Source organism: Paramisgurnus dabryanus, chromosome 7, assembly GCF_030506205.2.
Source record: "Paramisgurnus dabryanus chromosome 7, PD_genome_1.1, whole genome shotgun sequence".
Lineage (NCBI taxonomy): Eukaryota > Metazoa > Chordata > Actinopteri > Cypriniformes > Cobitidae > Paramisgurnus > Paramisgurnus dabryanus.
Window position 1 is genome coordinate 6,602,774 of NC_133343.1, and position 18,551 is coordinate 6,621,324.

Here is an 18,551-nt window from a genome sequence, read left to right on the forward strand (position 1 = left end):
ACTTTCGTGATGTACTGTAATGCCACTTTGACTGTTGGAAAGAAATCTTCTGCAAAACTTGCACAAGTGCAGGCTCAGGAAAAGTGTGCGTCTAGGCTGCATACGACCAAAAAGGGGGCGCCCATGAGCACCCTCTTCAAACCTAAAAATGACAAATGGGACAATATACAAGACATTTTGTCTTGTGAACTTAACAGACACACACGCAACGGCCATTGTAAGTCCACTAGACTGCAAGTCTACATGAAAGGTGCCATTTGGGATGCTGCCAAAGTCTTCAGCATGTGGATTGTACTCTGGCTCATTATTGTTTGCTGAATGCTTAAATTACAAATACTTATATTTGTCTTTTGGCGGGGGGGTGTTTAATGGTATATTTCAGATACTGACTTATTAACACAGTTAAAGAGTTGGATTCCCCATGCTAAACATGGGCAAAGGTTCAAAGAGCTCATGATAGAGTATTTCTGTGCCGAATGCACTTTGTCTGGGTTTGTACAAGTTTCGAAAAGTTGTTTTTCGACTTCTGAATCTGTTGCATAAGCAGTGCAGGAACTACAGTGGAAGTCTTTATATGGGCACACCACAAACACAAGAAAGAGCTGACAAGAAATCAACATCACCAAAGAAGTGTGTTGTTGTTTGTGAGGGAAATTGAATCTTGTTTAGCTTCCAGCATTATGAGAACAATGCAGTTTGTTTTTGAGTTGTACATGTGTGTTTGTTTAATGCTGAAATCTTTGAAATTTCGTTGGTCCCAGTGATTAAATATACAGGTTATGAGTTGCAGGCGGTAAGTAAAACTGCATCAAATGTCTGTGTTTTGTTAGAAACCGGAGCTTAAGTGCATAAAATGTAAACAACACGAACATAATCATAATCTATCTTTTATAAATCTGATAAAACAAAAGATTTATATATGAAGGATAAATATATGAAGGATGCAATATTATGCTACAGTTATGCTAAATTAACACGAAGTTAGCAGAAACACTGTGTGTTATGTGACTTTCAACACTATCAAATACGAAATTTGTTAATCAAATCTGTATCATTTCAAAATATCAAAGCATTAAATAGTAATAGAAATTTTTTTGGGGCTGCAGGCAGTACAAGTCAAGGTGTCACAATGCATTTCCAGCAGATTGTCTCTTCGACTTTTAAGGGACATTGTGGAAATCTTACGTAAACCAAAGACTAATTCTAGAACATTCCCAGCCTCAGGAGTGAGACAGAAAGCCTTCATCTCAGTAGAGATGAAAAACCAAACTCCAAAATGACTTATGAGAGTGGTCAAATAAGAAAATTGGGACTTAAATTGAGCCGGGAACCGGCAGCCAAAAAAGCTATGAGGGGGAAAATGTATACATTAGACAGGAAAGGAGGGGTGGAGGAGAGAGGCAGTCTGTCATCTTATTTCCAATTTTTAAAACTTATAAATCTGCCCTACGGCTGCATCTGTACCACTCAAAATATAAATAATGGAGTTCTAGTGGTTTCATTTGAGGTGAAAAGAAAACAGCCCCAGATAACCCCACTTTTTCTCTCTCTCTCTGTCTTTCCGAAGTTCAAGGACACAACCGCTATGACTAGACCGTACTGCGGTTCTTTGCTCGCTCTCAGTCTTTCTCACCATCCGCCCCTGCGGGCTCGACGGCAGCTTTGGGAAAATCTGACATTCATCAATTTGTTATGATGGAGAGGAGCAGCTTATAGCCCTGTGCCCTCATTCAAACCCCTCCCATCGATCACTCCACCAATTATTCCCCGCCCAGAAAAAATATAAATCTTAGTTTGAGATGGCCACGGGAAAGCGACGCCTTAATGTGTTGTTCCCTTAATTCTGAACCGCTTCTCTCCCCCTCCACTGCAGAATATCCTTTATTTAATTATATTTTTTGTCTCGTTTCCAGCAAAAACACCTTCATCCTTAATGGATTAATTCGCCCAGTAAATAAAAATCTGTCATCATTTACTCAACACTCAAAAAGAAGACATTCTGCACTTTTTTATGCTATTACATCGAAAAGGACGCAGTAGCAATAAAGCTTGCTTTCATACTCGACTTCAACCTTTAAGTGTCTAGCTCTTCCTCTCTTTTCCAAACTTTTGTGTCCCCTGTCAGGTCACAGGTAACATAAACAGTCTGAGGTATGTAGATGAGGGTGAGCTCATTCATATTCATGAGGCTGTGTTTAATAAGGAAATGAATAACAGGTTCGCAGTGTTCTGATCCTGTGACACTCAGCTGTGTGCTCATCACCTTATATTTCATTTTCAATCTGCAGTTTTTATTCTCATAATTAAACCTTTTTTCTCATGTTGCAATCCTGTTCTACAATAATTAGCCAATGGCTGCCTGTCTCTCTCTCTCTCTCTCTCTCTCTGTCTCTCTGCTCATTCCCATTGCTGCCTGTCTATCTCTGCATCACTTCGATCGCTGCCTGTCTCTCTCTCTCTGCTCATTCCTATCGCTCCCTGTCTATCTCTCTGCTCATTCTTATAGCTGTCTGTCTCTCTCTCTGCTCATTACTATCGCTCCCTGTCTATCTCTGCATCACTCCTATCGCTACCTGTCTCTCTCTCTCTCTGCTCATCCCTATCACTGCCTGTCTCTCTCTGCTCATTCTTATTGCTGTCTGTCTCCAGGGGCGGATCTACCGGGGTGGCACGGGGTGGCGGTTGCCACCCTAAAAAAAAGCGTTGCCACCCCAGCACTGGCATCCCAATATATATATAATAAATACCCGATTAGGCTCTTTTAGCCGGAAAGGAAATGTTTGGGGGTGGGAGACACATATCTGATGATGATTGGCTTAATTTCCATTGTTAGCCAACCAGAGGCAGCAGAGTTCATACCCGGTCATAGACAAGCACGCACAGTCAGTCCGAGCAGAAAGTCTCAACAGTGTAAAAAAATCCGTGCAGTTTTTCCAACTTGGTGACTTTGTCGCTAGATTAAGAAACTTTTTAGACCCCTTTAGGACAAATCTAGTGATCTTTTCTGGCGTGGTTGGAGACTTTAGAAAACTGCCGTGAAAGCATGCATCGCCCCATCCAAGGCCCTCACATGCAGCCCGGTTCTCGCGCTGCAGTGGCACAAACCAGCAACAACAGAGCGATGACAAGTACAACGAGCTCAAAATAAAGGTAGCGGACGCAAACACAAAGTATGAAAAGCACAAACGTTACTTTTCCATCGTTTAGGTGAAAGGCAAGATTGTTTATGTAACATGCAACTTATGCCCATGAAAAAGAGTCTCTTCACGTCTGTAGCAGGTAATTCTGATCTAATGAAGCACCTCACATCGTCACGTGCTGCCAAAATAATTGTGGTTTCTCTTTAGTGTCTTTAAGTGATTAAGAATACTGAATATGGTCATATTTTACAGATAAATGTTGCATCAGGATAAAAAGACAAAAATGTTGATTGTTTAATATTGCCTGAGGTAGTTGCTTGGTAGTTAAAACAATTGAACTGCAGGTTTGTGTAAGCAGTAAATATCTTTTAAGCAGTTCTTTCTACAGTAAGCCACCCGTCATGTCTTGTTAGCTACTGCAGCAATCAAAATATTCCATACGTGCATATATGAAATCGCTCTTTATGATATAGTCGAATGTTTTTATTTGTCTTCATTTTCATTCAGTGTTGTGTATGTTTAGAAAGCTTGAAAGACAACTTAATGCTGCATTTTCCAGGATACTATGAAAAGAAAGGCTGATATTCATTTTTTTACCAAAAAGAATAGAAAAATCAAATATTATGAGAGTGGAAGGTACGAATAAAACAGAAAAATATGTGTGGAAGGGAGAGGAGTAGATGAAGCCATGAAAGAAATAAACACAGAAATGGATGGCAAAGAGCTAAAAAGAAGTGAAAAGACAGAAATCCATCATGAAGTGAGTGAAAGGATTAAAAAAGAGGGTTATGAGAGAAAGAGATGTGTGCCTTTCATATGTTTTACATTAATATAAACTAGGCAAACCTATTTTATTTATATAACAGTATTTATACCATTATGCTCAACCTTTCTCATCATGGTTACAGTCAGTGTTTTTAGATATTGCTAAGATGTATGTATTAACTTAGTATTAAGACAAAGGGTGCTACAGTAGAGATGCTAAAGGTACTTATAGGAACATTTGTTGTTGCGTTTTTTTATGTTATAAAAATTTGAGGTCCAGTGTATACCCAGAATATCAGTATATAATTTCTTGCATCCACGACAACCATGCAAGGATGCTAACTTCATTGCCACCCCTCGTAGTTCTCATGCCACCCCCTTGCCACCCCAAAAATAATTTTCTTGATCCGCCCCTGCCTGTCTCTCTCTCTCTGCTCATCCCTATCGCTGTCTGTCTCTCTCTCTGCTCATTCCTATCACTGCCTATCTCTCTCTCTCTGCTCATCTCTCTCTCTCCATCCCTATCACTGCCTGTCTCTCTCTCTTTCATTCTCTTTTTCAGTATCGTTCCTGCTTCTCCTTTTCTTTCTGTTCATGTCTTTTCTTTTGCCTTTCTCTCTGACCGTCCCTTGCTCATTCTCAGTCTCTCTCTCTCCGCCCGTCTCTCTCTCCCTCTCAAACTGCTCTGTGGGGACCGTCTAGAGGTTCTGATGGATTATTCTAATGATGACTTTTCCGATTCCATCTTCCTCCAGCTTTGCCCCATTCCCCAGCACACAAATACACCGTCTGATTTATAACTGCTTCCTCCTATCTCTCTAATCTTTACAAGTAATGGGTGATCAATCGGAGAACAGCGTGACCTGTGCTTATTCTGTCTCCAAACACACACTCAGATTGTGTACACCCATAAAACACACACAATGATTTGTGGCCTGTGAGGAAATGTGGCCCACTTTATTTGACACTGATTACTGCCTTTGCCTCTGAACAACCTCACATTTTACAAACACACACACACACGCATTTGTTTTCTATTGTGGTGGGGACTCAACAATGACTTTTATTGTTTTTTTTACTGAGCTAGTTAGAGGTACTTGTTAAGGTAAACATGAACAGAACAATTTTTCATAATTCTAATGATGAAGCTTGGGACATGAATAATACCTTAAATCACTCGGCTTATTAAGGTCATTATTTTTGATCCGACTCAATTAAACAGTAACGGCAAAAAAATGCTAAAGTCTTATATTGAAAAAGTAACATTTCAATTTCTAGTAACATATAATTCACAACTATACCAAAACCACCTGGCAAACATCCCAACAACCAGAAAAACTCAAAACTATTTACATTTATGCATTTGGCAAACGTTTTTATTTAAAGCGACTTTCAGTTTTTTGTAAGGTTTTTTGTAAAAAGTCTTAAAGGAAAACACCACAGTTTTTCAATATTTTACTATGTTCTTACCTTTACTTATGAATTAATACATACCTATCTTTTTTCAATGCGTGCACTTTTAATCTTTGTACAGGGCTTCTTGAATGTGAATGTGTTAGCATTTAGCCTAGCCCCATTCATTCCAATTAATTAAACAATTTCTGTAGCCTAAATCTAATTTTTTCCCTTTTTTAAACAATGCACAGAGACATACCTCATCAAAAATTACTTCTACTTCAGCTGATTTCATAGCTTTGTAAACGTGAAGAACAGAAGGAATAATGCAAAAGTAAACATGTTTTGCCTACATAAAACAAATGCTCAGTCCCATACTGTGATCAGTTCAATTCATTGGTTAATCTAACATAAGTAGTTAGTACCTTAATCCCAGATAACATTAACTGTTTTCATATCTTATGATAACTTGATTGATAATAATGACGCTTTCTCGTTTCTCGTAATAAATTCTTCATCGCTAAATCAGTGGCGTTGCCAAGTAATCAGTAGCTCGCAGCCCCATCTGCTGGTGAAAATAATCATTACATGATTGCTCCGGTCTGGTACTACAAACACTACGTGTTGATCAGGTTTTTCAGTGTATTTGCTGGTTGTTTTGGACGTGCTGTAAAACGGGAATTTCCGGGGACAGAACACCAAAAAACGGGACTGTCCCCGAAAAACGGTGACGTCTGGTCACCTTACCATAAACACATTACAGAAACCATTTGGCATATACTACATTTTTATTGAGACTTCTCTTATTGTTTAGTGAGACAATTTTTCCAACATCTGACCTGAACACATTTACCTACGTACTGATAAAGCTGTAATCTATCTATCTTTGTTCCGGACTAAATTCATCTTTTGCCTGATAAATGATGGCCAAAAGTGGGCTAATTTAGAGGACTAAAAAGGACATGGCAACTGGACCTGAATGGCTTGTTTGTGTGTGTGTGTGTGTGTGTGTGTGTGTCCTCGCAGGAGTTCACCCCTAATGAGCAGAAGTGTGTTTTTCTGTATGTGTGTGTGAAGGAGAAACGAAGAGAGACACACAATGTCATCTGCCAATAAAAAGGCAAACAACCCAGAATGTGATTCCCCCAGAGCGTTGCCCAAATGGCTTCCTAATGCCGTGTCTCTCTATTTTAGATAATTGACCAGATAATGAAGAAACTGCTTGAAATGCGAGAAAAGATATGAAGGAGGGAGAAGAGAATCGTTTGTGGTATAAAATGTTATTTAAAGATTTCTATTAGAGTGAATATGAGAGCTGTTTTTGCCAGTAACAAACTCAGTGGCGAATTTAGGCAGCCGCCCAAGGTGGCATTTAAAGGGGGGCAGCATTGGGCCTCTGCAAACAAATTGCAAGGCTGGGATTTTGACTGTAGCAAATGTACTTTTGCTTATGTCTCCTGACTTTTCTCTTAAAAAAGAAACATAAGTGTCTCCTTAAGTGCACGGCTGCCTGCGATCTGGCCCGTGAGACAATTTAAGGATTTTTAAAATGATTTTGTACCCTTTGTATGTATTATAAATAGGACGGTTTAATAGGACATTAAGGGAAAGAGAGATGAAAGGGGGTAATTACCCTCCCGATTCTGCTGTTCTCAAGCAAGCCACATAACCCACTGGGCACAAAGTTTTTTATAATCTGGCATGAGTCCAAAAATGACTGAAAGTTAGATCGTCAACAGTGTCATAAACTGCCAAGATTCGGCAAGATGCCAAAGAGATTTCAATGTGAATGTAAAATTCTCAAAGAGCAATATTATCCACATAATTTAATAGCTTTATACTCTCATGTTATGTCCACCAGTGACTCATTTTTATTTCTCAGAAGGAGTTTTGAATTACAATACTCAAAGCGCCAGTGTTTTAATTTGGGTTTGTCTGAAGATGATCTCACACCCCTCTTCTAAAACCGTCATTATCAGTTTAACCATTAAAAACATCTGTGTCCGTCCTGTATTTCAGCTGGCACCAGGTGCATTTGTCACTTTCACAGTAATTACAGTAGCTGTTAGTGAATGATCATTACTTTAGCTCATAATCGTCTTTATCACCCACTCAGCGTGGCTCTCGTAACCTGAGTACCAGCACTTGGGTTGCCGGCATCACTCGCAAGTCCCGCTGAACGGTCGTGGAATGTCACGCCTGCGAACGTCCAACATATCCCTGCTCGCTGCTAATGGAAGTTCACAGTTATATTTATCTTTTGCAGCTTGCTGGCAGAAATTAGCGCCTACTGACTGTATGCATTACAACAGAGCAGTAGGGAGCCAAACCAATGATAAGTCAAGATGGTAAATAAGTCTAAGAAGCTTCGGTCAGTATACACATTGCTCCATTGTTATTGACCTATATTAACTAACGCAAGAGTTTAAAAAAAAGTTTTTCCTGATTTTCACAAAAGTTTAATGCATTCCAGAAAATGTTCTTCCTTATATAAAAGCAAAAATTTTCAGTTTTTGGTGTGTCCTTTAAAATGCAAATGAGCTGATGTCTGCACTAAATGGCAGTGCTGTGGTTGGATAGTGCAGATTAAGGTGCGGCATTATCCCCTTCTGACATCATAAGGGGAGCCAAATTTCAATGACCTATTTTTTCACGTTTGCAGAGAATGGTTTACCAAAAGTAAGCTACAGGGTTGTCCTTTTTAAATTTTCTAGGTTGATACTGGGGACCCAATTAGAGCACTTAAACATGGAAAAAGTCAGATTTTCGTTATATGTCCGCTTTAAAGATGTTTAGAAAATTTACTGTAAAGCAACACAAAAACACTGATTAGGAAAATTATTGTTTTGCATTGTACATTGACATCCATGTAGTTCAATGTCAAACACAATCACAGGTGAAACTGTCACCTCTAGACAGTTAAAGAGACATACCGACAGGGCAGGCACCTTCCGACGCCACCAACACCTCTGTCTGCAGCTTACAGGCGTCTTTTCGCAGGAGACAGTGGTTCTCATAGCTCTCCCCATTAGAACCGCACACCGGAGCATAGTCACCGCTGCACTGTAAAAAAAACAAAACAGAGAAACTGTTGTCTGTCCTGCTGTAAATGTTTAATAGATGAGATCAGATGAGGACAAACCTGAACTTTAATTACAACAACACCCGGAAAGACGAGATGCTGGTTCAGGTGTGCTACTGTAGTATGCAAGACGGGTAAAGTGGTGACCGACTGGTGACCGTGATACCGAAGATCACGCATGGTGGGACGAGTCGAATACGTGGACGGCGGTTTTGTTATTGCCAGCTGTGGTGTGGCGTCTGGAGGAAGCAGGTGACCCAGCGGCAAGATCAGAGAAGGTGAACTAGTTTTAGACTCATATATCAAACCCACAGAAGCGCAGAGAGGGGTAGAGAAGCGGTCATTCGTCTATCTGGGATACACACACGATACACACATAAGAGACACACTTTAATCCTTAAACACACACACACACGCACACTAAACATGGAACTGCTGACTAATGGCCTGCGGGAAAAGAGAGCAAAAGTGAGAAGGACAAAGTGAAAGAGAGTCGGTGAGGGCAACCCTTTAAAAGTTTGAAATCTCTAAAGTGATTTAAGTGAAAACTGGGCTATAGCAGTCAGCCACAAACATTCAAGCGGGATTTGTTGAATTGGAACAAAGTGAATTTGTCTGCGCTGTCTGTGGATGTGGTCATCTGTTTGACCAAAAGCACAGTTCCTATAGCTCCATTGGTAAAGCAGGTTCGAATCTTAAGGAACAAACATAGGGATTCAAAAGTGTATAGCTTGAATGCACTGTCACCGGCAGCTGCATTGTCATTGCAGATTTGCGCAAAACTTTAGCGTTCTTTTGTAAATTTCGGCAAAAGACTATTCCGAAATGATGGCGTTTCCATTAACTGATGATAAGCGACTGAAACTTAGTTTAGTCATTTCAAACATCACATCAAGTAATATTGGTATGTTTACTAATATGACATAAGGGGGCGTGCACACCAAAGCTTCATGCCTACGTTTTCAGTTGTTTCCAATGGAAGTTTGCCGTTTATCAAAAAACCCAGCAGTTAGCGTTTTTTCGGGCTGAAAGCCGGCGCTCTTTGTTTTTCCGCGCTGAGCGCGGGAAAGTGGAAAAATATTCAACTTTGGGTGAAAAGCTCAGTGCGACAATGTCAGCTCTCACGCAGCCATCCAATAACAGTGGAGGAGGAGCAGGACAAATATCACAACAACCAAAGTGCTCAGCTGAAAAAGAACAGCTGGTATTCGGCGACAACCAGGCGTTTTTAGCTTTTAAAAGCTTTGGTGTGCACACCCCCTAATGCTGGATGTTAAGTCAACTTAAAAACGCGTTTTTGCGTGTCTGGAGGTCTCGCGGTGCGAATGGGGCGGTTAACGCAGCACTATTTTCTGCCAAAGTTCAGAATTTTCAACTCGCGCGTTTCCCGCGGCAATGCTTAATTCGCGTCTACCGTGCAAACTAGACACACGAATGAGGCGATTTCGTGTGTACCGCGCCACTCTAAACGCCTCATTCATATCACGAGACTTCCAGACGCGAGTAAACGCGTCTTTACCTTGACTTAACATTGAAATCACTTGCGCTTGACGCCTCTACCACGGCTGGTGTGAACGCAGCATAAGAGTTTTATACAAACATTAAAGCCAAGGAAAGCCCGATATACTTCGGAGCGTCAACGCATTGGTGTTTCTTGTAGGTAATAGTGCATTATTTAAAATCAAAAGAGATGTGGGAGTGTTATCCAAACACTATTGGCAAGGAAAGCATTATATACTTGGGAGTAGACAGGTTTTGAGGTGTTTCTGGGAGGTTTAAGTACATACATGCAGCATCTTTAAATAATAATAATGTTACGTGCATTAGGTGACCTAAAAATTTGATCTAAAAATTTGTTTGCAATGCATTTTTGCGAAATTCGCCTTTTCCGAATTGCCTGAAAAACTACCTGTTATGAGCATAACATTTTTTTGTTTTTGCGAAAATGTATATGTTTCCATTGGCCATATTTATAATTCGCAATTTCAATTTGTGCAATTTAATGGGAAATGGAAATGCAGCTACTGTACTATCACAAGTCATTTTGAGTAAAAGCATCTGACAAATGCAGAAATGTAAATGTAAAAGCAAGTGCACACTTGTGTATACGGCTATCAGTTACAAACCAGCCATGATAATGGCTATAAAAATCATGTTTACTATAAATATTTTGAATCATAAATTGAATATGTTTTAAAACCCTGTGGGCTGCTACCACCTACATACAGTAAAAAGCCTGCAGGCACCTTCTAATGCAGTATCCTTACATTTTTTATTTATTTTAGCAGATGCTTTCATCCAAAGTGACTTTGAGTGAATTCAATCTATTTATTATTTTGTCAGTATGTGTTCCTTGTGATTTCAACCATCGTGGATGCTCATGAGGTGTGTCATATGATGATGGACAAAGCTCTCTTTCATTCCATCTTCCTGTACCTGTACACATCTAAACTTTCATGTTTTATATATACAGTGTATATAAATGTATACTTTTAAATATGTGTCAGGCTTTGTTATGGTGCAATGTGTTAAAGGTGCCAAAGAACATGACAGTTTATGCATATTCCACATCATGTAAGAAAAGTCAACAGCTATTACAAGGTGTTGGATTTCATTTTAAATGTTCACTGACAGCCCAAATTTTTCCTAGACGTCTGCACTGTTTTTGTATGGCTATTCAATGTTTTTTAAACTCAAATTGCTTGATGGGTAGCTTTAGAAAGTGACTGGCCTAAAGGGGTCACCGTATCTCCTAAATAAAATAGGAATAAACATCTCTGCTATTAAAGGATAGTCCACTTTAAAGATGGGGTCCATTGACTTTTTATAGTAGGAAAAAAATACTATGGTAAGTCAATGGGCCCCATCTATAAAGTGGACTACTCCTTTAAAGTAATTCTCTACAGAAACAAGTCTGTTCACAATCTCTAATATTTTAAAAATAAGTGTGAGAAAGAACAAATGTTCACATGGCTAAAGAGAAACAGCTGAGGACAAACTCTCACCTGCAGATCACACACAGCCCCAATGAATGTACATAAGGATGTAATGAATTGTGCATTTAAAGACAGCGCTTGAATTAATAAAAGCTCTTATTAACAGAAGATAGAATAAAGGGTAATAAGATATAATAAGGGTTGGGCATATGCCAGGTGACATGTACTGTAGAAGTGTAATGTGTTAGTTAGGGGTGTCACGATTCTCCAAATCCTCGATTCGATTACATTTTCGAGTCTAAGGACACGATTTGATTCTCGGTTTTTACTGGGGTTTTTTCAAAGCTGCACCATTTTTCGACTAGACTTTTATGAAATATAATATCTGACCTTGAACCCAGAGATGCCCTGCCATGTTAGTAGTGCTGCCAGTGGAAAAAAAATGGTACACGCACATACCTGATAAAACGAAACTTCCTGTCAGATGAACATTCCTGTCAGTACATTGCACCTTAAAAATGCGCTTTTATTACCGTCAGACGAGAATGCGCGACTGTATTGCAATAAGTCATGTTTAAATGCTGTTTTCATACTGAAATAAGTTGTTGTGAAACTTAAACAGATCTCAGTTCAGAGAAACGACCGGTCCTGTCACAGACGCCGTTCTGCTCTGTTCTAATTGAATTCAGCTGAAGGCAGGAGGCGCTTGCTGTTTTTTTGTTTTCCATGTAAAGAGCAGCTCGCGTGGTGTCTCCTGCATGTGCCATGCTATCTTTTAACTGCTGTAGCTAGCTAAGTTAGAGGAGGTTGACTCGCAGCACTCAACAAGTAAGTTGAAAAAAATTATTACACCCTTAGTGTTAGTAGTAGATTTTCTGCACTATTGAGCTAAATCAATTAATCTTTAATATCACTTTATAAGGATCATGACAGGGTCATGACCTCTGCTTTTCCTTTTTTGTGTGTGTGTGTGTGTGTGTGTGTGTGCACGCAGGATTGGCTATACTTCTGAATGAAAAATAGGCTTATTTGAAAATGTCCTCATAAATAAAGTGAAACATGCCAAAAGCTGGCTTGAAAATTTGATGTGGTCTGTGGTAGTAAAACAAAAATTTGACACTCAAAATCTACTGAAGTCAGCAGGTTTGATGTAGGGTTATGTTTAGGGCATAGAAATGTCATTAGGGAGGTATGAAAACAATGGAAGTCTATGAGACATTCACACTAATGTATGGTGTGTGTATGTGTGTGTAAAAACAGATTTTCTGTAAATACAAATTAAATACAATATAGCACAATTTTCTTAATGTGGGCAGTGAGTATTTGTTGTTTAATGAAGATTCTTTTAATATCATTTTTGGGCCCTATTTTAACAATCTAAGCGTATTGTCTAAAGCGCACAGCTCAACGTCTAAATGGCCGTGTCCAAATCCACTTTTGCTAATTTAACGACGGGAAAAATGGTTTGTGCGCCGAGCGCATGGTCGAAAAGGGTTGGTCCTATTTTTTTAATGAGTAATGGGAGTATTTTGGCGTAATGTGCAATAAACCAATGAGAGCCTCAGCTCTCATCCCCTTTAAAAGCAAGTTGCGCTGGCGCTATGTCTAATCCCTATTTAGATGACGGACTTTGTAAACTGAAAAACTAAGCGGAGGAAGAAGATCCACAGTTTAAGATTAATGTTAAATAATTGTGTTGTTTTTCACTTGTATTGAAATTGTTATTTTTTTATTAAAACCTTTAAAACCCGTTTTCTTTCAGTCACAGAAGTAAAAAAGCAGGATTTTAATTGCTTTAAATGTATGGATATCCAATATCATCACAAAATAATTTACAAGTATGTAAGAAAAGGTTTGTACTCTAAAAATACTTTATTTGCAACAAACAGGAGATAAAGAATTTACAAACGTGCGGAAAGCCATTTCAGCACTTGGACAGCGTCCTGAGTTTTTTTAAGCATTACTTAAAAATGTTTCTCATCTCACCATATCCACAGGTACAGAGTCATCATATACAATAAATCCGTGAGGTAGCATTAAAAAAAAAACATTTAAAAACAGATGCATTTATTTAAAGCAAATCATTTATTTACTTACCAGGCTGCAGGTGAAGCAGCTCTTTGTGCCTTCTAACGTCTCATAATTAGTCCTCATTTATGTCAAAGAGACTCAATACTAATCTCTTTACATTCAATCCTTTAATCTTTCATATTTAAAAGCGTTTTTGTGCTGCTGCACATTCATGTTTGTGATAAGCAAACCGCGTATTCGTCCCGTTTATAAGAGCATATTAGTAATGCGCTCTTTAAATAACAAAAAACATATTGAGCCATTGACCAGGTTTTTGTTGGTCAATGGCGTAGTCTATTTTAGTTGCCTCAAAATAGCAACGCCCCAACAATACGTCTGAACACACCTCGTTTTCAGACCAGAACGCCCATGGGCGCAAAAGGGGGCGCAAATGCATTTGCTATTTCAACAATGTGGCGCTAAACGTAAAAATGATCATTGCGTAGGTTGGAAACTAGCAAAAGACACTTGCGTTGCGCATTGCGCTGCATTGATTGGCTGTCGAGTTGTGCCGGAGGCTGCGTGTATAATAGGTTGATTTATCACACAATTAAAAAATTAATTCTTTCTGAAATTTGATATGTGACAAAAAATAAAGGCTAATACATGTATTCAAATATTATCAAAACATTGCTATTGTTCAGTGCGAATAAGTACCCCTGCCCAAAACCTGCCACCCTCGCTGTTATGTCTAGCCCATAACAGACATTACCTTTAAGTGTGGCTTCTGGTGCCCATGTGACTATTTCTGCTCAGAAACAGTTTACACTGTCTGTCTGGAGAGAGAGAGAGAGAGAGAAAGAGAGAGAGAGAGAGAGAGAGAGAGAGAGAGAGAGAGAGAGAGAGAGAGAGAGAGAGAGAGAGAGAACAGAGACAGAAATGGAAGGCTGAGTATGAGAGCTGGATCAATAGCGTCTCAGTAAGTGAACTTGTACCAATCACATCCATTCATCTTTCTTACACACACATACACACACACTTCCCATTCGCCATCCAATCTGGGAATACAGCCCATCTATAGGGCAGGGCTTTGAGTATCAGCATCAGACCGCAGGAACAGGGCATCCCCGCATCCCCTTACGCACCCAGACTCTCGCTGTGCACGATCCTTGACCGATAACCCCCTCCCCTCCACCACACCACGGCTAGAAGCACTCACATGGCCCCAGACAAGCGTTAGCGGCGCTCAATTGTATTAAGGGCAGAAATGAAAGCAGCGTGACCCTTCTTAAGTGCACAAGGCAGCATTGTGCCGAGCGAGTCAGGGCGATCGAGCAGATGCATGAAAGGCAAATCCCCCCGCGCACGGCGCGAGCAGACAGATAATGCTATTTACCTGAGTGATGCAGCTTGGACGGCAATAAGGAACAGATGCATGATGTCTGAGTACTCTGACCTAACCAGACAACGTCTGCGTGTTCGTGTGTGAGGGTCATGTGGAGGTATATGGTAATTTTATTTACTCGGAACGTGCTTAAATGCATAGGCGGAGGCGGGGCAGGGGGGCACTGCCCCCCAGTACAGAGTCACTTATGATTTTATCTGAGCTATTAATGAAAATAAAACATATTTTATTTGTCTGATTTTAAGAGCTAGTCCATTTTATAAAAAAAAAATTCAGATAATTTACTCACCCCCATGTCATCCAAAAGGTTGATGTCTTTCTTTGTTCAGTCGAGAAGAAATTATGTTTTTTAAAGGAAAACATTCCAGAATTTTTCTAATTTTAATGGACTTTAATGGACCCCAACACTTAACAGTTTTAATGCAGTTTAAAATTGCAGTTTCAACGGACTCTAAACGATCCCAAACGAGACATAAGGATCTTATCTAGCGAAAAGATTGTAATTTTTGACAATAAAAATAAAAATATGCACTTTTAAACCACAACTTCTCGTCTTCCTCCGTTTTTGTAACACGCCAGCCCGACTTCACGTAATACGTCATGACGTCAAGAGGTCACGGATGACGTATGCGAAACTACACCCCAGTGTTTACAAGTGTGGAGAAAGAGGACCGTTCCGACGTTGTTGTATGTGGAATGATACTAATTAATGTCTTTGTGTCAGTTTATTGTTTAAAATGGTCCGCAAATGTGCATTTCAAAAGCAACACGTGACCTTTCGATGTCATTACGCAATTACGTTAGGTCACACGAACGGAGGAAGACGAGAAGTTGTGGTTTAAAAGTGCATTTTTTTTTTTTATTGACAAAAATGACAATCGTTTTGCTAAAGACCCTTATGCCTCGTTTGGGATCGTTTAAAGTCCTTTGAAACTGCAATTTTAAACTTCATTAAAACTGTTAAGTGTTGGGGTCCATTAAAGTCCATTAAAATGAGAAAAATCCAGGAATGTTTTCCTCAAAAACATAATTTCTTCTCCACTGAACAAAGACATCAACATTTTGGATGACATGGTGGTGAGTAAATTATCTGGAAAATGGACTTATCATTTAAGGCTAAAATAGTTTTAATTCATTAAAGCCCCCAAGCAAAACCGTGAAACTCCGCCTATGCTGAAATACCCAACAGCACATTCAACACGCGGTGCTGATAAATAAAATGTCAGTATTTGAGATGCATCGCTTCCTACCTTGAAATCGCAGATGCAAGTCACCGTGTCCCCGATTCGCAAACACTCTCCGTCGAACTTGCATGTGTTCGTGTCGCAAAGAAAGAGATCTGTGTCTTGCTCCTCGAACCCTGTCGTGAAACATACAAGAAATTTCAATTACAAACAGATATTGCATACTAAACAACATACTAAGAATATGAAAGCCCTACAAATTTACATTTCTCTCAGGTCACAAGGGATAATTTAGTGCTTGAGTTTAGGACCGCATGATCCATTCAGACTTCTAAAAGGGAAAACATTTCTCACTGTCATTGCCATTGGTTCTGCATAGCCAACAATCTGTTTCTTAAAGCACTGGCAGTCAAATAAGGCAATGTGTTTCATTATAACCGAGTAAACACATCATTGGTGTGAAACTGCTTCACAGAATTACTTTCTCAGGACAAAAAGACCTTTAGTTCCAAGTTTTGAATAGATGGTGTCAAACCTAAAGCGTGTTATGAGTGCAATAGCTAATGACAGAAACTCGGTTATAAAGGCCGCTTTGATAAAGTTGATGGTTTCCCTGGTTTGGGGTCATAACATCCTGGAGGATGAAGCATACAGACCTCTGTTAAGACCTTTGTGGGGAGGATGTCTCTTAATGGACTGAGGTTTTGTGCTTGTCAACAAGAATGGAGTTCATAGACATGCAATATAGATAAGAGCCAAGCTAAGAGAGAGATAAGTTATTTACATTATTGTTGAATTCTATTGGTTTCAAGGATATGATCTTTTTCTCTCTTGACATAACATTAAAAACCAGACACATACAAATACCATTTACTGCACCTCGATTGGAAAGAAAAAACTTTTTAACTTCCTACTTGGGTGGCACAACGTCTAGACTGATCTTCATTGCAATTCAGTTTAGAAATGTAAAACAAAGCTTAAAAGTTTGCAAAAAGTTTAGAAAGTCTTCACCTTTAAAGTAAAGGCTTATAGAGACAGACCGATATAAGTGAAACCATTTTGGTTCTCCAAAGAAACTTTTAGGTTAGGTTTTTAAGCTTATTTTTACCTTTTACAGTCTGTAAAACCTTTCGCTACTACAAAGAACATTTTGTGCAACACATTATTAAAATGTAAGAGTGTCAATTTTTATATTCGGAATTTTGTCACTACATATGAGAACAGGCCATAACTGAACTCATTGCTTTTTTCCCTGTAAACATGCATCGACATACAGGATGAATATTTCATAGGCTCAACCATCTGCGAGTAAAAGACAGAGCACTTATGGTAGGACCCACGTCACACAGTGTAATGTTACAACATGGAACCATACTGATGATGTGTCAGATGATGGGTTTCCCCTGGTTTCTTTCCAATATTCGAGCATGCTCAGACCCTTTTAAAAGAAGTGCACCAAAGTGTATTGATCACATACTCAAAATCCTTCATAAAAAATGTGCAGAGTACCAAAACACACTGCCAATCTGCAGTAAGATGCGTGTCTACTAACCGACATCGTTGCCTGGGTTGCGTATGTGTGGCGTTGCTCTATCAAAAGAAGGTCCAGATTCTATTGGGGTAGGGGTGTGTTTGTTTAGGTTATCTCAAATATCAACATTGGCTTTAAGGCCCTGTTTACATTAGAACATTTGCGTTTTAAAACGGCATTTTAAAATGAAAACGATCCTTGTTTATACTGGCATTTTAAAAAGAATCTTCATCCACACTATACACCACCATAAACGCATGAAACATGACCAATCACGTAATTGGGCATGCGCATAAAAGTGTAAAATAACTTATTACTCTAATAATAGCTTACCTTTGCGCATTTATGCAGCCTAGGGGTGTGCGATATTGACAAAAAAATCATACCTGGGTCCTTTGCTGGCAACTACAACAGACACTATTTTTGAACCTACTGTATAAAAATGTGTTTGGGAAAGTCTTATCCTGTTCTAGCTCCCCCCTACAACATATTAATATGATTTATAGGTTAATTTTGATTTTATAACTAAACAGAAAGGTCTTTATGATTTAAAAAGAAAGCATTCAAGTGAACAGTACTAAACGAACTTGAAGCAAAAATAAATTTCAGCAAATGCAAACTTCAATCAAACATAGTAAGAGGTGAAGTATTGCGTTAGCCTACAGAAATGCTTATTGCATTAATTTTTAAAAGTGTGCGAGGTCCGTGCACGTCCTCTGCTAGCAACACAGAAATAGCTAAAAGCAAGCGGCTAAACGAGCATTAAATATTAATGATGTTGAGTTTATTGTTTTTATTAATTTATATTCACAAAACTTATTAACAAAACATCGATTAAAATTAAGAGACAAATTATCTGAAACGAAATTCATTTTAAAGTAGCAAACAAAACTTAAATTAAACTCGAAAATAATGTCTGACCCAATTCTCCCTTCATATTGGCCTTTACAACGCCCTATGGCGTTTAAAATTACAGTCTATCTTTCGTAATAAGATAACTAAATTTAAACAAAACATAAACAAAATTACAACAATATTCAAACTCAACAATACTCAAACATAAATATAAAACAGACATTATCTATAAGGATACATGTTAAAAC

The 18,551-nt window shown here is 38.9% G+C and overlaps 1 protein-coding gene across 1 annotated transcript in view; it reads right to left on the bottom strand.

The window, feature by feature from the left end:
• The window catches only part of tmeff2b (transmembrane protein with EGF-like and two follistatin-like domains 2b), a 74,957-nt gene that overhangs the window by 38,622 nt on the left and 17,784 nt on the right, over positions 1–18,551 (bottom strand). Inside the window, exons 2-3 of the mRNA XM_065293690.2 lie at positions 15,984–16,093; positions 8,234–8,363 (exon numbers count right to left, since the gene is read on the bottom strand). Coding sequence (XP_065149762.1) covers positions 8,234–8,363; positions 15,984–16,093 — 240 coding nt within the window. The remainder of the gene's footprint in view (positions 1–8,233; positions 8,364–15,983; positions 16,094–18,551) is intronic.